Here is a 19,078-nt window from a genome sequence, read left to right on the forward strand (position 1 = left end):
GACGAGAGACAAAAGCGCCCTTCTTGCCAAAGGACATCTCCTGAAAGCTGAGAGGAAATACGCAGTTCAAGCCAGAGCTGGAAAAAGCACATTTGACTGACCTCTGGGCTTGTTTTTCTTCTTTTTAAAAACTGCCCGCATCTTCCTCAACTTAAGAAAATGTCACGGTCCCCTAGGAGGCAGTTTCGATAAGAGGCATGGGTGTCAGATCATGTTGAAGGCAGAAGATGGGCAGTTCAAGTGAATAAAAAGGTGACATGGACCACAGGGCCTCCTTTTCTCATTTTTGATGGCTTCTGTTGCTGCTGAGGGCAGCCAAGGGAGGAGAGATGTATCAACTACTACTGTTCAGTCTAGATGCAGGAAAGGAACCCCTGGAGAGGTGAAGTTTACACTTTGAAACAGGTGAAATTAGAATACAGGATGACCCGTGATGTAAAAAGGTGAGACCTTTGAAAAAGAAGTGAGCTTTTATTTTTAAATTTCTAAAAATTATTTTTGAATAGGTAATAATGTCTAATATAAAAAACAAAAGGGTCAAAAGAGTGTACAGTAAAAAGCAAGTCTTTTTTTACTCCTTCCCAGTCCTCTACTTCTCCCGAGAGGCAACCCCTGGGACGAGTGTTTTGTATATCCATCCAGAGCTTGTCTCTGTAAATAGAAACATATATATCTCCCCATCTTTAGAAACAGCTTACCGTATATGCTTGTTATGCTCCTTGCTCTTTTCACTTAGCACGCACATATGGAGGTTGTTCCAGGTAGTACCTTTAAGAGCTACAATGTTCTTTTTAAGGCTGAGTGCTGTCCCGTTGTCTAGATGTGTCATCCTTTATTGGGCCAATAAAGGACCATATCTTAGTCATCTTTCCCTGACTAACTCCTTGCACAGCACAAAGCTCAGTAAACATTCAATGTTTGTTACAAATTTTATTTTGTACAACTTGTTCCTGTTTTTCATCATCTCTCCTTTTAGAGGTACCAATATTTTTTTCAATATTCCAGATATTTGCATAATGTATATATTCCTGGCCACCCAAGTCTGCCTCGTGCCCTGATCAAACCTTTGCTACCTACTTCCAAGGCCCGCCTTAATCTACCTCCTCTCATATAACATTATTCCTCACTACTTCCTATTTTCCTATGCTCTAAGCATCACTGTCATGTGCAAATATTTATTGATTGCTATGTACAGAAAAATTTTTTATATTTTCTGTCATGCCTACCTCCAAGTAATTGCTTATACTAATCCTCCCACCCAGAATTTCCTTCCTTGTCTTGACCACTACTCTGCCTCTGGTTCTTTTTTTTTTATACATAAATTTATTTATTTTATTTTTCGCTGTGTTGGGTCTTCGTTGCTGCACGTGGGCTTTCTCTAGTTGCGGTGAGCGGGGGCTACTCTTCGCTGTGGTGCACAGGCTTCTCATCGCGGTGGCTTCTCTTGTTGTGGAGCACGGGCCCTAGGCGTGCGAGCTTCAGTAGTTGTGGCACGTGAGCTCAGTAGTTGTGGCTCCTAGGCTCTAGAGCGCAGGCTCAGTATTTGTGGCGCACGGACTTAATTGCTCTGTGGCATGTGGGATCTTCCCGGATCAGGGCTCAAACCCAGGTACCCTGCATTGGCAGGCGGATTCTTAACCACTGCACCACGAGGGAAATCACTTGTTCTTTTCTTTCTGAACTTTCTTAGCTTATGTGTTCAACACTCCCTAGAGTAGCAGGTAATTTTTTCTGTAATCAGGTCAAATAGAAGCTTTATGTACCTTCATGGCTCTAATAACTCTCACACATAGTAGGTTCTCAGTAGAGCTTGCACAAACGAGAATATCTCTCCGGTCCTCTGGGTTTTCTCTCCATTCTAATTTTGAGGACTTGCTTAGCTTTCCTGTTATTTCAAGGTTGTGTAAGATGGCCCCTCCCTTAGCTGATCTCCTTTAAAGGAGGAGAGGCCCTGAGATCCTGGAAGAAGGTAGATCTGGGTTCAAACTGAGCACTGCCACTGACCAGCTTTGTGACCTCGGCCTCTCTGAGTCTCAGTTTCTTCATCTGTCAAATGAGCCAGTTGGATTAGAGGATCTCTGAGGCCCATTCTATTTCTAATGGAGTTGAGACTTATAACTGTGTTTACCAATTTTTCTGGAATATATCCCTTATCCCACAAACAAACACATCTGGTTAGAAACTTCAGAGATATTCTGAAGCCTTTGGATCCCATTGCTCCTAGAAAATGACAGAATGTTACAGAAGTTCAAAACAAGATTCTCAACACTGGTCACATTAAGAAAAAAAAAAGAAAACCTCACAGGGGCTTTTGAGATCTGGCTGTAACACCAGAGATGGGTTTGTTACATTCACGAACAGGGAGAGGAAGGGACAGCTAGAGAAGAGAGCTTTAGAAGTGACCAGAGAGTCCCAAAGTAAAAGTTTTACTCTTAGCTGTATTGATGTGCTCTCTTTCCATTGGCTTGTATTTCTGTTTGCCTTGCTCTGTACAGACAGAGGTCAACTTTCTTCTTTATAAAGTACTGAATATTCAGTTAGCAGCTTTCATGAGTTTCACAGTAACAAAACTCAAAAGAACTAGTGGCAAGTAACTCTTAGTCAGACCCACCTAGTAAAATTACCTAAGTTGTCATCAAATATTTCCATAGGTGACGTATTTATCATGCCTGGGGGAAGCTAGCTTTCTTTTCTTTTCTTATCAAATTTACTGTAATTCAAATAAAAAAAATTAAGATGTCTCTGCCTTTACTCCATTCTCTGACCCTGAGAGTCAAGGTCTTCTTTTATTTATTTATTTATTTAATTTTTGCCTGTGTTGGGTCTTCATTGCTGTGCGTGGGCTTTCTCTAGTTGTGGTGAGCGGGGGGCTACTCTTTGCTGTGGTGCGCGGGCTTCTCGTTGCGGTGGCTTCTTTTGTTGCAGAGCTCGGGCTCTAGGTGAGCGGGCTTCACTAGTTGTGGCACATGGGCTCAGTAGTTGTGATGCACAGGCTTAGTTGCTCCACGGCACGTGGGATCTTTCTGGACCAGGGATCGAGCCTGTGTCCCCTGCACTGGCAGGCAGATTCTCAACCACTGCGCCACCAGGGAAGTCCCTATTTATTTATTTTTTTAAGGTAATCTTTAAAAACATAGATCGGGGGACTTCCCTGGCAGTCCAGTGGTTAAGACTCAGCGCTTCCAGTGCAGGGGCCACGGATGGGTTCAATCCCTGGTCGGGGTATTAAGATCCCACATGCCGTGTGGCCAAAAAAACCCAAAAAACAAAACAAAAAACAAACATAGATTGGATCAGGTCATTCCTGTAAGTAAAATCCTTCTGGGTTTCCTGATGCACTTTGAATAGAGTGCAGTTTAAAGCCTCCCAGGGTTTAGGCTCACTGGGCCTCTGCTTTCCTGTGGAGCCACTCTGCCTTTGCTCCACCTCTTGGCGGCTGCCCTGGCCTTTCACTACCTCTAACACAGAAAACTCATTTCTAATCCTTTTACTGCTTCCAACTGCTCATGCCTCTCTCTCTCTCTCTCTCTCTCTCTCTCTCTCTCTCTCTCTCTCTCGTTTTGTCCTTCTTATCTCTGCCCAAATGCCACCTTCTCAGAGAGGTCTTAAGTAATTGCCTATATCGTCCCCCAATCCAGTTATTCTCCATGACTTTTACCTCATTAGTCTCCTTCATGACGGCTATCAAAATTTTCATTATCCTTTTATTTCTTACTTGAATGCTTGCTTACTTGTTTTATTGTCAGTCCCTGCCACCAAATGTTAAGCTCCACCAGGTCAGGAACCATATCAGTTTCATTCACTAGTGCATCCTCCAGTGCTGAAATGCAGCCCTGCCCATAGCAAATGGACCATAAACACAACTGATTGGATGAACACCCAATCCCATACTGGACTGGAAATCAGAAGACTCAAATCCTGGTCCTATCTTTGGGAGCTGGGTAACCTAAAATTATTTAATTATTGTGAAATTAGGGCAATGTATTAGTTAGGACACCTTGATGGACCCTCTCAGCTGTGGAAATAAGTCTTATGATTACTATTGGTAGATTTTGAAATGTTGTTAGTTTAGTAGACTCCAAGGGAGAAGGAAAATCAAATGAGATACAAATAAAATGATACTTATTTCTGGATTTAAAAAAATGAACTCTGATCTCTGACCTAATCAGAGATCAGAAGGTTTTTCAGGTTGTAATAAAAAGATCAAAATAATACTCAAATGCTTAGTCATGAAACATGATCTTTGCTTTACATTTAGGGGAAGTTTGATGCTCTGCTGATAATTGTCAAGAGTCAGAAGGTTTTTCTATTATGTAGGAAAAGCAGGGACAACACACTTCAAAAGCAGGAAATTTATCCAACTATACCAAGGAAACCAGACAGCTGGATGCATCTTCAGTTGAATGTAAAGATATATATATATATATATATATAATCTGATTAAAAAACATCATACAAAGTGACAGACCTTGTCTAAGCCTGGGGCAGTGGGTACTGTAATGGAATGGAATTAATCAGCTGACAGGCATCTAGGTGTGTCAGCACTCTATAAAGGATTTTGAGATTTGGGCTCATATAGCAGTACTATATGCCTGGAGGCATTTACCTTTTTCTCCATTTTCAAAATATTTCAAACCCAAATATGTATTTTAGATTTTATCTTCCTGTACATATTCCAGTTTAAGAAATTCATCTCGTTAGGTTTATTTAGACTTGGTAATAACGGAAAGGCTTGGCTGGCTAAGGAAATCACCCTGTCTGGTTCTTAAGGAGACCCGTTTTACAACCAATGTTTTCCTCAGTTTTTTAAAACCTGTACTCTCCCAGCTGAGATGATGTTTAAGCCTTACTTTCTATAGTTTGTAGTTCACAAGCAATATTTTTTTTTCGAATGTGATGTATTAATGAATATATTCTACTCCAACTACCCTCTTATTTGTTTGGGGCCTCCCTCCCATCAGGAATCAGTGATTTACACAATTGTTCTAATTTTGCAATAAGAGCAGCATAAAATCCATTGTTTGCAACAGACACTCCAAGGTCTCTGGAAACACAAGCCATCATTGTGTTTGTGTTACCCTTGTCTTCAGTGACCTGAGAAATGAACCATCAGTTCTGGGTGAGGGTGCATTAGGGGGAAGGATATGGGGTACGTTTCCTGCTTGATTGTTTCGGTGCACACCAGGCCCAGTGCTGCAGGAAAAAACAGGCTGCTCTTCATGCGACTAGCTGCTGATAGGCCTACGCTCTCCTGAATGTAATTTCAGAGTGGATTACAGAATATTAGAAACTCACAGGACAGGGGGAAGGGAGCGGCTTACCTGCTTTCTCCATCACAGTATTGCTGAACAGAATGACAAGGGTGCTAAGTCTGCAGCAGAGCTAACAAACACTGAATATCTCGGGGATAACAAACTGAGACAGGCCAGAAACAATTATCTATTGAATACACTTATATATCTTCTACAGTGTGGGGTGGTTTTTCCATTTATTAACGCAAACATCCGCTGATATAGTCATATCCGTATGTTGCAGATAAGGAGACAGACACTCATGTGAAGGGGAGAAGGGGAGGAGTGTTCAGAAAGTGCATTTGATGGCAGTGGAGGGTGGGGTGGGGGTGGTTCACGTCCCTGGAGACTAGCTTTTGGGAATCCAGGTTGGAATTTGCCGCTGAAGACTTGCCCTGCCTCCAGTCTCGGAAACGGAGGTAGGATTTTGCAGAGCCTCTTTAGGGGGAAATGGTTAAAAGTAGGAAGGTGCAGGGACTTGGGGGTGAATTTGCTATCCACTTAACAGCCCCTTTCGAGGGAAGGCATCAAGGAGTATGACCACAGCCATGCTCTGGGGAGTCCGCACCTTCTCTTAGGGACAGGGTGGAGGTCTTGCGCGACTGACTAGGAGGGCGGCCCGGAACTGATAGCTGTGTGCGGGAGGTCAGTGCTTTGTCTTCTCTCCCACCAATGGAGAACAAACGCTGCTAAGGACAGGCGTTGGCGAAGAGCTCTCTTTCCAAACAGGATTCACAGAGAATAGGAGGGCGGGTGGGAGCTTTGAAGGAACCTCCTAATATAGGCCTGGACCCCACTGGTCTCTCAATGAAGATCTGGCGAGCTCGCTTAGCGTCCGCCGGGTCTCGGACCTTCTCGGGAAGCGGGAGGGCGCCAGCGCTCCTCCTGCGTCTCCCCAACCCAGGCTGCATCTTTTTTGTAACTCGAGCTGACCCTAGCGGGCCGGTTGCTATGGTAACGCTGCTCGCTCAGCTCCCCGAGGCTCGGAGGGGGGAGGCGGGCCTTGGCTGACGTCACCCAGACTCGGTTTCGGGGTGCTGCCCCACCCCCAACCCAGTGTTTGCCAGAAAGGAAGCCGTATGGTAGAGGTTTTGTAAGTGAAGGTCCAGGGGGCCGCATTAGTACAGAAGGAAGCGGTCAGGATCTCCCCTAGCGAACCTCCTCCCAACTCAGCTTCCGCCGATTTTAATGGCCCTTCAAAGAAGGTAGACGGGGAGGTTGCAATTTGGAGGATTTGGTCAGACGGGCCACGCCCTCTCCTCGGGCTCAGATAGGCCGCGCCCACCACGGGGGGGGGGCTAGTTCTAGACCACGCCCCCTGTGAGCGCACAGAAGTAGAACCGAAATGGAGTAGTGATCCTGGTGAATTGAACCAGCGAAACTAACCCAGCAAAGGCCGTAGGGGGCCGTATTTCACTTGCGTCGTCTGAGGTCGCCCCGCCCCGCCGTTTTCGCGGCGCCCTCTTGGTTTTGTGCCTGCGCGCCGCTCCCGCGAGCTCACAGGTTGGGCGAACACGCACGGAGTCGCCGGGGCGCGCAGAAGGGGAGGGGCAGGCAGCGTCAGGCGCGCGCCCGCCTGGAGCGACGGGAAGGGAGCAGGCGAGTCGGGAGGATCGGGTGGGTAGAGCGGTGCGGCCAGGTTGTTTGGAGGGCCGTGCGTAAGGTCGCTCTGGGCATGAGGGCGCTCATCTCACTGAGCCGCTCGGTTCCAGTAGCCGATCCGGGGCAGCGGGCGGAGAGCACCGGGTCACGCAGCTCCCGGGTAGTCTGTCCGCCAGCCCGTCTGCCCGCGCTTCGCGGGGCCTGCCGGTCAGGGTAAGCGGGCTCCCGCTTATCAGAGAGGAGCGTGAGATGAGAGAGTGTGGGAGGCCATCGGGGGCCTGCGGGAGGAAGGGGAGTGGGAGCGTGCGAGAGGGACAGGGTGTGTGAAAAGAGAAAGAGGTCCGTCGAATAGTAGTCATAATAACCACCACTACCACACGATATTAATATTCTAGTGATATGTGCCAGCACCTTATATGCTTCATTCTGTTACCCCCTACAGCAGCCCTCCGAGGTGTGCACCACCATTAGACGACCCATTTTACAAGAAGGGAAAACTGAGGCACGAGAGAGGTTAAGTAACTTATGCAAAGCCACACAGCTCGTCCGTGTCCTGGCTTCGAACTTAGGTCTCTCTGTCCTTAAGGCATGCAATTTAAAAACCTTCGTTTTACAAAAAAAAGGAGTTAGGAGGAGGAAAGGGATGAGGGTGTTTTGAAGAGGGAGAGTGATCCTGAACAGGAAGAGAAGGATGACGAGAGACGGTGTGAGTCAGAGGACCTGACATTGGAACCTTGCGGGCTTTCCCCTTCTTGGTTCTTGCGTCCCCGCAACTTTTCCTTGCTATTCGGTGGCTTTATGAACCCGAGCTCTTGGCTCTGGAGGAGCCAGCTCACAGGCCTGGGCCCCATGGGTGGTTTGAAGATCTGGTTGAACTGCGGTTCGGTCGAGGGTGGTGTCTTGGGATACTGTGTTTGGCGGGGATGGAGGACTGCGGCCCCCGCGGCCGTGGATAGAAAGAACCCTCTTGCAAGCGGCTGCCATTTCTTCTGAAGTGCTGCTACTTCCTTTTCCATCTTACCCATGCGCGGCAAAGCCTTTGTCCGGTCGTCTAGAATGGGGAAGTGATGTTTATTGTTTCCTTGCACTCTTATCCTTAAACAAAACACAATCAGAAAAACCAAAACATGCTTTTCTCCAGCAAGGTCTGGCACTCTGGATTGCTTGCAGAGAAAGCTTTCGGTTGCCTTTATCATTTACTTGCTCTTCAGAGCTTTCCTGGGTTAGTAAGCAGCTTTGTTTTGGAGAAGTTTACACTGTAGATCATTGGGGGGCGAACTGCACAGTTTGTTCTACAGATGAGCGCAGGGCAGAGACCTCAGTAACTCCTGGGTGACCTTCTTATACGGTGTAGTACTGGGAAACAGCAGGTATCAGGGCTTGTATTTTGCTTTCATGTAGAGTAGCTCAGGTGGCAGTCAAGTTTTCAAGTCAGCCTGCAAGGCAAGCAGTGCATGCAACCAAAATTATCCTTAACAATTCCTTAGGAAGGTGTGGAGTTCGAGGTGGCCATAGTGTTTCTCAGTAAATCCAGCACAGTCATTTTTCCTTCTGTTTTGAAACTTGTTACTATTTCTTTGGTTGTAACCCAGGTAGAGTAATTAGGTTTACCTTTAGGGGCTATGTTGCACAAATAAACATAAGTGAATGGCATAGAGTCATTCTGCACTGTGAGGTGCACTGTGCAGTGCTGGCTCTGAGAGGCTTAGAAGGAGGAAGACTAATAACCAAGGGGAATGGTATGTTTGTGATCCCCATTTTAGGCTCATACTGGAGCATGTGCTCACTGAGTGGAAAGTGGCAGGCAGAATTGCTAGTATTATTTTATTATTATTTCTTTTTTGGCTAGCATATCCAGTAATTTATGCTAAGTTAAATGTGTGCAATGTGATTCCTTTTCATTGTTTGTGTGGCACTACATTTGGGGCTTGCAAGTTTTCCTAGGTAAGGGTTTGGTGGAAGAATATCTTAAATGTTTTGCCACTGGTCTGGTTTTGACTTCCTTGTTTGTCAGATATGTATACAATGGTTAGCTTTTAAAAATAATCCAAAAAAAATTTTAAATTATAGTCGATGTACAGTGTTATATAAGTTACAGATGTACAACATAGTGATTCACAATTTTTAAACGTTATACTCTATTTACAGTTACTATAAAATATTGGCTATATTCCCTGTGTTGCACAGTATATCCTTGTAGCTTATTTTTTACATAATGGTTTGTACCTCTTAATCCCCAACCCCTATATTGTAAAAAAGAATTTTCTTGGAAATGGAAGCCATGGACACTACCTTTTAAAATTGTCTCTGCATTTCAGTTTTCTTATCTGTAAAATGTAGAGAAAGATAGTACTGTACAAAGTTATTGAGAGTTTTCTTCACTGTTATTTTGAAGTAAACCCCACATTTCATATTGTATCACTTATAACTCTTTTTCATTATCTATAAAAGGTAAGACGCTTTTTTTAAAAAAAACCATAACCACAGTATAACACCAGAAAGAAAAAAAAAGCAAAATAAACAAAACCCTGCTTGTCTCAAAAATGTTATAATTTTTTTTTCCTATCACTTGTTTAGAGCAGGGTTTAATTTAGGTCTGTATGTTTTGATTGACTGATAGATCTCCTGAGAGTCTTTTACTTTTATTTCTTGTAATTTATTTGTTGAAGAAGCTGGGTTCTCTAGTTTTGTATAGAAGTTTCTGGATTTTGCTGATTGCATTTCTCTGGTGTCATTTAATATGTTTCTCTGTCTGTATTTTCTGTACATTGGTAGTTAAATCTAGAGGCTTGGTCAGATTCAAGTTAGATTTTTTTTTGGTCAAGACTGTTTCATAGTGGTGATGTGTTGTTTTGAGGCACTTTTTATGATGATTACAGCCCTAGTGATTATTTTAACAACTTTATTGAGATATAGTTTACATACTATAAAACTCACCCATTTTCATGTAAAACTCAGTGATTTTTAGTAAATTTACTGAGTTGTGCAATAATCATTTTAATGGAGTTTGGGAACATTTCTGGTCACCTCATGAGGTATGATACCTCATTCCCATTTATATAACTCTCAGTCCCATCCCACCATGTAGTCTTTTCTGCCTTTATAGAGTTGCCTTTTCTGGAAATTCCGTATAAATGCCATTATGATTATTGCCCAGATCTCTAAGTTCATTAGGGGTTACAAAACGGTGATAGTCTGTCATTCCCTATTTATTTTTATTTATACAACTTTTATAAAGAGAAACTTTCCTTCAACTATTTGGTTACTTGGGGTTACAGTTTATATAGGAAAGACAAGATACATATTTTTAAAAATAAGTCCATTCATTAGCATTCTCCAGTGGTGGCCAAGTAAATGTATTTTCTTAGTTCATTATGAACTCCTGGATTTAAATCTGTATCTGAAAAGTGATGCATCGTAGTAATTATCCATAATGATGTTCATATCATATTTTATTTGACGAGAGGGAGCCTCTTCATATTGTTTCCTGAGTTCTTCTGATAAAACCTTAAGAGCTTCTTAGCTGGGGAGCCTTGTTCTAAGGGTTGAATGTAAATATCTAATTGCCCTCTTTTTAAGTCTGCTCTTTGCTGCTTGGAGGGCAGAGACATTTTTGCTTGAGTCCCTTTAGTTGCTTTTGCTTTTATGGAGATGTTTCAATTTAGTGATACCCACTTCCCCTAAAGTAGTTTATGGTTGTGTTTAAAGTGACACCAAAAAGGGAGTGCATTGTTTCAGTTAGGGAAATAAGGAAGCAAAGTGGTACTGATTTAACATTAATGGGCATAGAAATGGTTTTATGCCCTTTTGCAGGGGAAAACCTTAAGCATGGTTTAGAATCTAAAGTTCTGAGGCCCAACATTTTCTTTTTTGTCTTTTTGGCCTTGCTGCGTGGCTTGTGGGATCTTAGTTCCTCGACCAGGGATTGAACCTGTGGCCCCCTGCAGTGAGAGAGCTGAGTTCTAACCACTGGCCAGCCAGGGAATTCCCCCAACATTTTCTTAATTATGGTCAGATAGGGGAATTTACTACACACTCAGTCTGAACTTCTGCCATTTTCTGATGTTCTTGATTTCTTCATCTGCCTGCCTTTCATTCATGCCCGTTGTGTATAGAACAAAAATGAGAAGAAATGGATTCTGCCTTTAAGAAGTGTTCACCCATATTTGTTAGGAAGCTACCACAGTCTACTTAAGTTTCAGAGTAATTACAGTAAGTCTACTATAATTTCAGAGAAGCATCTGTAAAAACGTAGAGTAACTTGAATAAATGGAATCTTCAAGGGTTGGTGACAAACCAATAGATTGTTTTCTCAGAAGTGTCTCAGAGAAATGATGCCACTTGAGAATGGCAATTTTGTTTTGATCCAGATTCTTATTGTTGTATCTGCTTATCTTGAAAGTAGAAAGCAAAGGTTCGTTTTACTCTTTCTAGGAATTGTTCCTTAAATATATGCGCTGGAGCCCACTCTTACATTGTGTTGAGGATCTGTGCGTGGGCTTGCGTTTTAAGGAAATCCACTTATGATAAGCTCCGTTTTGTCTTTTTATAACTAAGCGTATCATTGCTATAATAACAGCATTACTCTGAGGCTGAACCATGTTGAGTTTTATCGTGTAGAATACTGTGGCCTCCCCAGTTTCCTCCCAGAATATACACTGTAAATCATTCTGCTTCTGGTTGAATTATTTATACCTGCTGTCTTCTCTATTTTTATTGTTGAATTGATACTTAGTTTCTTTATAATATTGTATGTTGAAAAGTAGACATTAATAAATTCTGATTTTCATTTTGTTTGTTCAACTTGGGATTGGTTTTTACAACTTACATCTCTCACTTCATGATCTATTTGCCTCTAGTTGTATTTGACTTTTGGATTGTCGGGAAAAAGAATTTCCTTTTTTGGGGGAGTGGAGGGGCAAGTCCCACGTCCATATTCATCGTACGGTGTTAGGACTTCAGTGTGAGAGTTCAGGTCCGCATTCTTTCAGGCTTTTGGAGATCCCAGTACATTTAAACTGGCTAAAGTGATTCCTTTAGAAATGTTCCCATGATTTGGTCCCTGTGCAAAGTGATGTGAAAGTCATGGTAAGGGCATATTTGTGTCAACAGGGGACTATTTTAGTCTTTAGGTAGTCTGGAGAGGGCTCAAAAACTGGTTTAGGGCAATGGTTTCATTTCTGTGCTAAAGGGTAGCTTGGGCAAAAGTTTCTTCATGTTTCTTAAGTAATTTTATTTTCTTCAGGTTAAAGAACTGAGGGAGGGAGAGTGAGTGTGTGTGTGTGTGTGTGTGTGTGTGTGTTTGTTTTGACAAAGGCAGTTTCCCTCATCATATAAAATGGAGAATAAATATAATAGTCCTAATGTTTTAGCTTAAGCTGATGAAGTGATGGTAAAATACTGTTTTGATATCTTTGTTAATGTCTTAATGCCAGTATGTAAATTAATGTGATTTCAAAATGTGTTTTTGAATGTAGATCAGATCAACCATTGACATAGTCCCCTCTAACATAGTCAGCTGAAAGCGACTTCAAGTTTCTTCAGGATGCCTGCGGCACTTGTGGAGAACAGCCAGGTCATCTGTGAAGTCTGGGCCAGCAATCTAGAAGAAGAGATGAGGAAGATCCGAGAAATCGTGCTCAGTTACAGTTATATTGCCATGGTAAAGAGCTCTACTCTGTTTGACTCACCTTCTGGTATGGACTTAGGGAATATTTAATGGGAGATTTTTGAAAGAAATGATTATACTAAAGCCATGGTAAATTAAACATGATGGAAGGTTATATTGCTTTTATGAAACATCAAGGTAGCCTGTGTGTCTGAAAAGGATGTAACCTCTAGTATCTAGTGTTTATGATGTTACTTTTGTCTGCAAGTCCTTAAGCAGAAGTTGTCTCAGTGCATAGGGCACATCTGCTCCACAGGTATGGTGAATTTGACTGGCAGTGTTAAAGCAGTTTTTAAAAAGTAGTTGCCAACATTTAAAAATCAAGAGACCTTACTTAAACTCCAGATTTCTGGTGTCTCTGGAAGAAATGGACAGATCTGGCATTATAGGGTCTACATTCCTGCTTGACACTGAGTGGCTGGAGGGAGGCACGTATCATAGTGATATCAAGAGCCTCTTTTAGGGGTGGCATGTACCCTTTAGTTTGCTCCAGTCCCCATTACTCATAACCATTTTAATACCCTGCACACTTTACTCTGTTACGTTAGCTGCCTGGAGTTTGCAACTCCTGCTGTGGAGGGTGTAGAATTATGTCTTTAGCCTGGTATTCAGAACTCTCTCTAATCTTGTTCCAGGCTTTTTACTTTAAGCCAAATGTGGCTATTTATTACTTTTGTTGAATGGCTGTTTCAGTTTCCTGTACTTGCATTTTTATTTATATAGTGTTTTGTTCTCAACCTAGACTGTTCCTAATTAACTGTATATGAACCTAGAATGTTCTCTTTTTTTTGGCGGGGTGGGGGGCGTGCTGCGTGGCTTGTGGGATCTTAGTTCCCCAACCAGGGATCGAACCATTGGACCTCCAGGGAATTCCCGAACCTAGAATGTTCTTCATAGACCTAGAGTTAGTCAACTACTTCTATTCACATCCTGCTTAGGATCTCCAAGTTGTTGTGTAAAGCTTCATGTTTCTAGTGCTCCTTCTGTATACATCAATGAAATCAGTATTTTAAGGTGAATTTTTGTGCCTGAGCTTGGGGCTTCTCACATAACTTTTATAAATTGAGGTAAAATTTTTATTTATGAATGGTCAAGTCAGCATTCAGTGTTTTTCTTGTTTTTTTTTCTTCAGCATTCAGTGTTTTGTGAAACCTTACAATGAGAGATTTTTTTCCTTTTCTAGGACACAGAATTTCCAGGTGTTGTGGTGCGACCCATTGGTGAATTTCGTAGTTCCATAGATTACCAGTATCAGCTTTTACGGTGCAATGTTGACCTTTTAAAAATTATCCAGCTGGGACTTACATTCACGAATGAGAAGGGAGAATATCCTTCTGGGATCAACACTTGGCAGTTCAACTTCAAATTCAACCTTACGTAAGTGTCTGAGACACTTCTCAATGTTGTTATTAGATTTGCTACATTTGTACAGACTGATTTCTAACTGATTTTATTAATTTTAAGTTTTGTTTTCACCAAACCCAAGTAGGGGGTTGGAGAGAGTAGTCAAGCAGAAGATGGAGTAAAGAATCTCAAAAAGTAAAGTCCCTCTTAAAGAACTCTTACAAGTCGACAATAAAAAGACAGCCTAATTAAAAATGGGCACAAGGGGGCTTCTCTGGTGGTGCAGTGGTTGAAAGTCCGCCTGCCGATGCAGGGGACGCGGGTTCGGGCCCCGGTCCAGGAAGATCCCACATGCCGCGGAGCGGCTGGGCCCGTGAGCCATGGCCGCTGAGCCTGCGCGTCCGGAGCCTGTGCTCCGCAACGGGAGAGGCCACAACAGTGAGAGGCCTACGTACTGCAAAAAAAAAAAAAAAAAAATGGGCACAAGGACTTCCCTGGTGGCACAGTGGTTAAGAATCTGCCTGCCAATGCAGGGAACACGGGCTTCAGCCCTGGTCCAGGAAGATTTCCTGTGCCATGGAGCAACTAAGCCCGTGCGCCACAACTACTGAGCCTGTGCCCTAGAGCCTGCGAGCCACAGCTACTGAGCCCGCAAGCCACAACTACTGAAGCTCGCCTGCCTAGAGCCTGTGCTCTGCAACGAGAAGCCACTGCAGTGAGAAGCCTGCACACTGCTACGAAGAGTAGCCCCTGCTCGCTGCAAACAGAGAAAAGCCCGTGCGAAGCAACGAAGACCCAACACAGCCATAAATAAATAAATAAATAAAATGGGCACAAGATCTGAATAGACATTTCTCCAAAGAAGATTTAGAAATGGCTAGTAAGCTTATGAAAAGATGGTCACCACCATTAGTCATTAGGGAAATGCAAACCAAAACCATGAGATACTACTTCATACCCACTAGGTGGCTGTGATCAAAAAGACATAATAACAGATGTTGGTGAGGGTGTGGAGAAATTAGAACTCTCATGCATTGCTATTGGGAATATAAAATGATGCAACCTCTTTGGAAAACAGGCAGTTTCTCAAAAGGTTAAAAATAGAGTTACCGTATGACCCAGCAATTCCACCCAAGAGAAATGAAGACATACATCCGTGTAAAAACTTGTATGTGAGTGTTCATAGCAGCATATTCATAAAGGCCCCAAATTGGAAACTGTCCAAATGTCTGTGATCTGAGGAATGGCTATATGTGGTATATCCATGCCATGGAATGTTACTGCACAGTACAGAGAGATAAAGTACTGACATATGCTATACGTGGATGAGTTTTGAAAACATTATGCTAAGGGAAAGAAGCCAGACACAAAAGATCACATTCTTAACCACTGCACCACCAGGGAAGTCCTGCTTTTCATTAAATAATGAGAAAATGTGGATCTTTCATAATTAAGATACTTATTTTGTGGGGCAAAAATCCCATTTTTCTTTCTGTCACAGGTAAGATTACTTTGTGTGTTTGCTAGAATACTGGAAGGAATGAATTGATTTATTCTTAAATTATGAAAGTATTTCAAGAATACTTACTCTAGGGACTTCCCTGGTGGCACAGAGGTTGAGAATCCACCTGCCAACGCAGGGGACATGGGTTTGAGCCCTGGTGCAGGAAGATCCCACATGCTGCGGAGCAACTAAGCCCGTGCGCCACAACTACTGAGCCTGTGCTCTACAGCCTGCGAGCCACAACTGCAGAGCCCGCCTGCTGCAACTACTGAAGCCCCCGTGCCTAGAACCCGTGCTCCACAACGAGAAGCCACTGCAATAAGAAGCCCACGCACCACGACGAAGAGTATCCCCCATTCGCCACAACTAGAGAAAGCCTGCATGCAGCAGTGAAGACCCAACATAGCCAAAAATAAATAAATAAAATATTAAAAAATTAATTAAAAAAAAAAGAATACTTATTCTATAATTTATAAGGTGATGGTAATATTGTTGTCCACTACTTCTGTTACCTTACCAGCAGCTAAGAAGTAAACACCTTCTCTTTTTAGAGAGGACATGTACTCCCAGGATTCCATAGATCTCCTTGCTAACTCAGGACTGCAGTTTCAGAAGCATGAAGAGGAAGGGATTGACACTTTGCACTTTGCAGAGCTGCTTATGACATCAGGGGTGGTTCTCTGTGACAATGTCAAATGGCTTTCATTTCACAGGTCAGTCTCAAGAGAGTGTTTCTCTCTTCCTTTGGAAGCAAGAATTGAATTCTTATGTTATTTTTGCAGTCCTCTTGGCGCTCTTTTGTTGCTCACTAGCAGTTATAAAGTTGAAATGGTAACAGTTGCTCACATGTCAGTTTTTTAGAAAACACTTTGGAGCGCATACTGGTTTCTTTCACACAGTACTAGGCTGTATCATGTGGCTGCAGTGGGCATATGTCAAATGGAAAGATGGAGGGTGGGAAGGATGGAAGTACTTGGTCATCTTTTTCTTGTCATTTAAATGGCTGGCCTGGAGTTTCCTGGTACTCAAAAGCCAAATTCCCCTTAGGAGAAGTTATTTTACCTTTCAATACCTTTTCTTTTCTTTTGGTCGCCCCGCCTGGCTTGTGGGATCTCAGTCCCCAAACAGGGATTCAGCGTGGGCCACAGCAGTGAAAGTGCCAAATCCTAACCACTAGCCCACCAGGGGACTCCATACCTTTCAGTACTTTTGAATTTTTGATGAATAAAACCCACATTTATAAACCCTTGGGTTCTCTTATATATCTCCCATATTAATCTGTTATGTGGTCATTTAGTGGAAAGTGCAGAGGACAGGATAAACTACTTTGGAAAACTGAAAGTTCCTAACATGAGGTAGCATCGTAAGTTCTGAGAAATAAAGCAGTTGAATGCTGGGGCCTGTTAACTCCTGCTCTTTCACCTTACTGCCTCATTCTCTCCTCGTAGTGGCTATGATTTTGGCTACATGGTTAAGTTACTTACGGATTCTCGTTTGCCAGAAGAGGAACATGAATTCTTTCACATTCTGAACCTTTTCTTCCCATCCATTTATGATGTGAAATACCTGATGAAAAGTTGCAAAAATCTTAAGGTACACAATATTTTTCTTAATAGTAGTAACGACAACAAGACAAAAACGCAGACTTGTCATTTTGCTTTATTGCAGTTGTTCAGCATGTGTCCTTGAGTACCTGCTAGGTGCCAGCATGGTGCTAGACAGGGTATATATAGAGTTGATTGGCAGAGGGATTTGTGTGGTAACTGTCTTTAACCTGGGCATGAAGGGAGCCTTCTGCTACTGTCACCCTAAGGCAGGCATTCTTCACTTAGGGCCCACGAACCTAGTGAAACAGTTGGAGACATGAGGTATATGTATGATTTGCTAGGAATGAGGTCTACAGTGTACCAGACTCTCAGAGGGGTTCTTAGCTCTAAACAATTTAAGAACTCCCTCCTCTAATAAATTGTTGATATAAGAGGTTTGCCATCTAGAATTGAATTGGCATTTACTATTTCCCCAACGTTGTTTTACAGCAGTGAGGACTTTCAGGGGCGGAGGTCTGACAAAACTAACGATACAGAAAAGAATGAAAGGAGTGAAAAGTGGAATATAACACAGTGTATCATTTGGAGGGCTAAAAAGGGGATACTGCTGGGGAAGACCTGTTAAGTAAATGGCCTGTTCCTACTTCCTGTCACCACAACAAGTAAACTCAAGAATAGACATAGTTGACTCCAGTAGAGAAGTCGGGTCTGTAATATTATATTTGTTTTCCTTACATCTCCAGGGAGGTCTTCAGGAAGTTGCTGATCAGTTGGATTTGCAGAGAATTGGAAGGCAGCACCAGGCAGGCTCAGACTCACTGCTAACGGGAATGGCATTCTTCAGGATGAAAGAGGTAAGGCAAAGGTTTTTTGGGCTGAGGTTTGTTGAAAATTTATAGTTTCTCTTGGAAGTTGGTGATCACCTTGAAAGCAGTGGGTTTTTTTTTTTTTTTTTTTGGTTGGTTTGTTATTCATGTGTTCAGTATATTAGATGTGCTTTGGGAGGCAAAGAAGCATTCTGAAATGGAGGTCACTCAGAAGTGTACTTGGTGTTCCTAGCACCTCTCATCCTTGCAATTATTTGCTTTTCTTCTGATTTCTAAAATATGAACACATTTGTGAACCCACCCACTTATTTTATGCTAAGTTCTATTAATTATCAAATGTCCCACAGCTAACATCATATTCAGTGGTGAAAAGCTGAAAGCTTTTTCTCTAAGATCAGGAACAAGACAAGGATGCCCACGCTCTCCACTTTTATTCAACATGTTATTGGAAGTCCTAGCTGGAGCAGTTAGGCAAGAAAAAGAAATACAAGGCATCCAAATCAGAAAGGAGGAAAACTGTCACTGTTTGCAGATGACATATATAGAAAACCCTAAAGACTCCACCAAAAAACTGTTAGAGCTAATAAACGAATCCAGTAAAATTGCAGGATAAAAGGTTAATATAAAAAATATGTTGTTTCTATACACTAATAGTGAACTGTCAGAAAGAGAAATTATGAAACAATCCCATTTACAATTGCATCAAAAAGAATAAAATAACCTTGGAATAAATTTTACCAAGGAGGTGAAAGACCTGTATACTGAAAACTCTAAGACATTGATGAAAGAAATTGAAGAAGACACAAATAAATGGAAAGATATTCTGGGCTCATGGATTGGAAGAATTAATATTGTCAAAATGTCCATACTACCCAAAGTAGCCTACAGATTGAATGTAATCCTGATCAAAATTCCAGTGGCATTTTTCACAGGAATAGAAAAAATAATCCTCAAATTTGTATGGAACCACAAAAGACTCCAAATAGCCGAAGCACTCTTGAGGAAGAAGAACAAAGCTGGCAGCGTCATGCTCCCAATTTTGCCCTCGGAGGTACCTTTGGCAATGTCTGGAGACATTTTCGGCTGTCATAACCTGTGGGAGCTGGGTTGTGTGCTACTAGCCAGGGATGCTGCTGAACATCCTACAGTGCTACAATACACTGGACAACCTTCCTCGATCCCCCGCAGAGAGTTATCCTGCCTAGTAGTGCCCAAAAGGGTGAGATACCTTGCTGTGTATGTGCTTCCTGTCCATTTTCTCACTCGTAACAACCTATTATTATATTACCCATTTT

General features: G+C 42.5%; 1 protein-coding gene across 8 annotated transcripts in view; it reads left to right on the forward strand.

Annotated features, from left to right (window-relative positions):
* The first annotated feature begins 5,631 nt into the window (after window positions 1-5,631).
* The window catches only part of CNOT8 (CCR4-NOT transcription complex subunit 8), a 37,933-nt gene continuing 24,486 nt past the window's right edge, over window positions 5,632-19,078 (forward strand). For 4 of the 8 annotated variants that reach the window (XM_067732372.1, XM_067732373.1, XM_067732374.1 and 1 more), the window contains exons 1-6: window positions 6,950-7,106; window positions 12,371-12,555; window positions 13,745-13,938; window positions 15,961-16,122; window positions 16,858-17,002; window positions 17,700-17,810. In XM_067732372.1, coding sequence (XP_067588473.1) covers window positions 12,439-12,555; window positions 13,745-13,938; window positions 15,961-16,122; window positions 16,858-17,002; window positions 17,700-17,810 — 729 coding nt within the window. In that variant the 5' untranslated portion in view covers window positions 6,950-7,106; window positions 12,371-12,438. Of the gene's footprint in view, window positions 5,711-6,636; window positions 6,795-6,853; window positions 6,909-6,949; window positions 7,107-12,370; window positions 12,556-13,744; window positions 13,939-15,960; window positions 16,123-16,857; window positions 17,003-17,699; window positions 17,811-18,130; window positions 19,003-19,078 lie in introns of those variants that run through there. The other 4 variants (XR_010942206.1, XM_067732371.1, XM_067732369.1 and 1 more) reach the window with 4 other exon arrangements.

The sequence above is a fragment of the Pseudorca crassidens genome, chromosome 3 (genome assembly GCF_039906515.1).
Source record: "Pseudorca crassidens isolate mPseCra1 chromosome 3, mPseCra1.hap1, whole genome shotgun sequence".
Lineage (NCBI taxonomy): Eukaryota > Metazoa > Chordata > Mammalia > Artiodactyla > Delphinidae > Pseudorca > Pseudorca crassidens.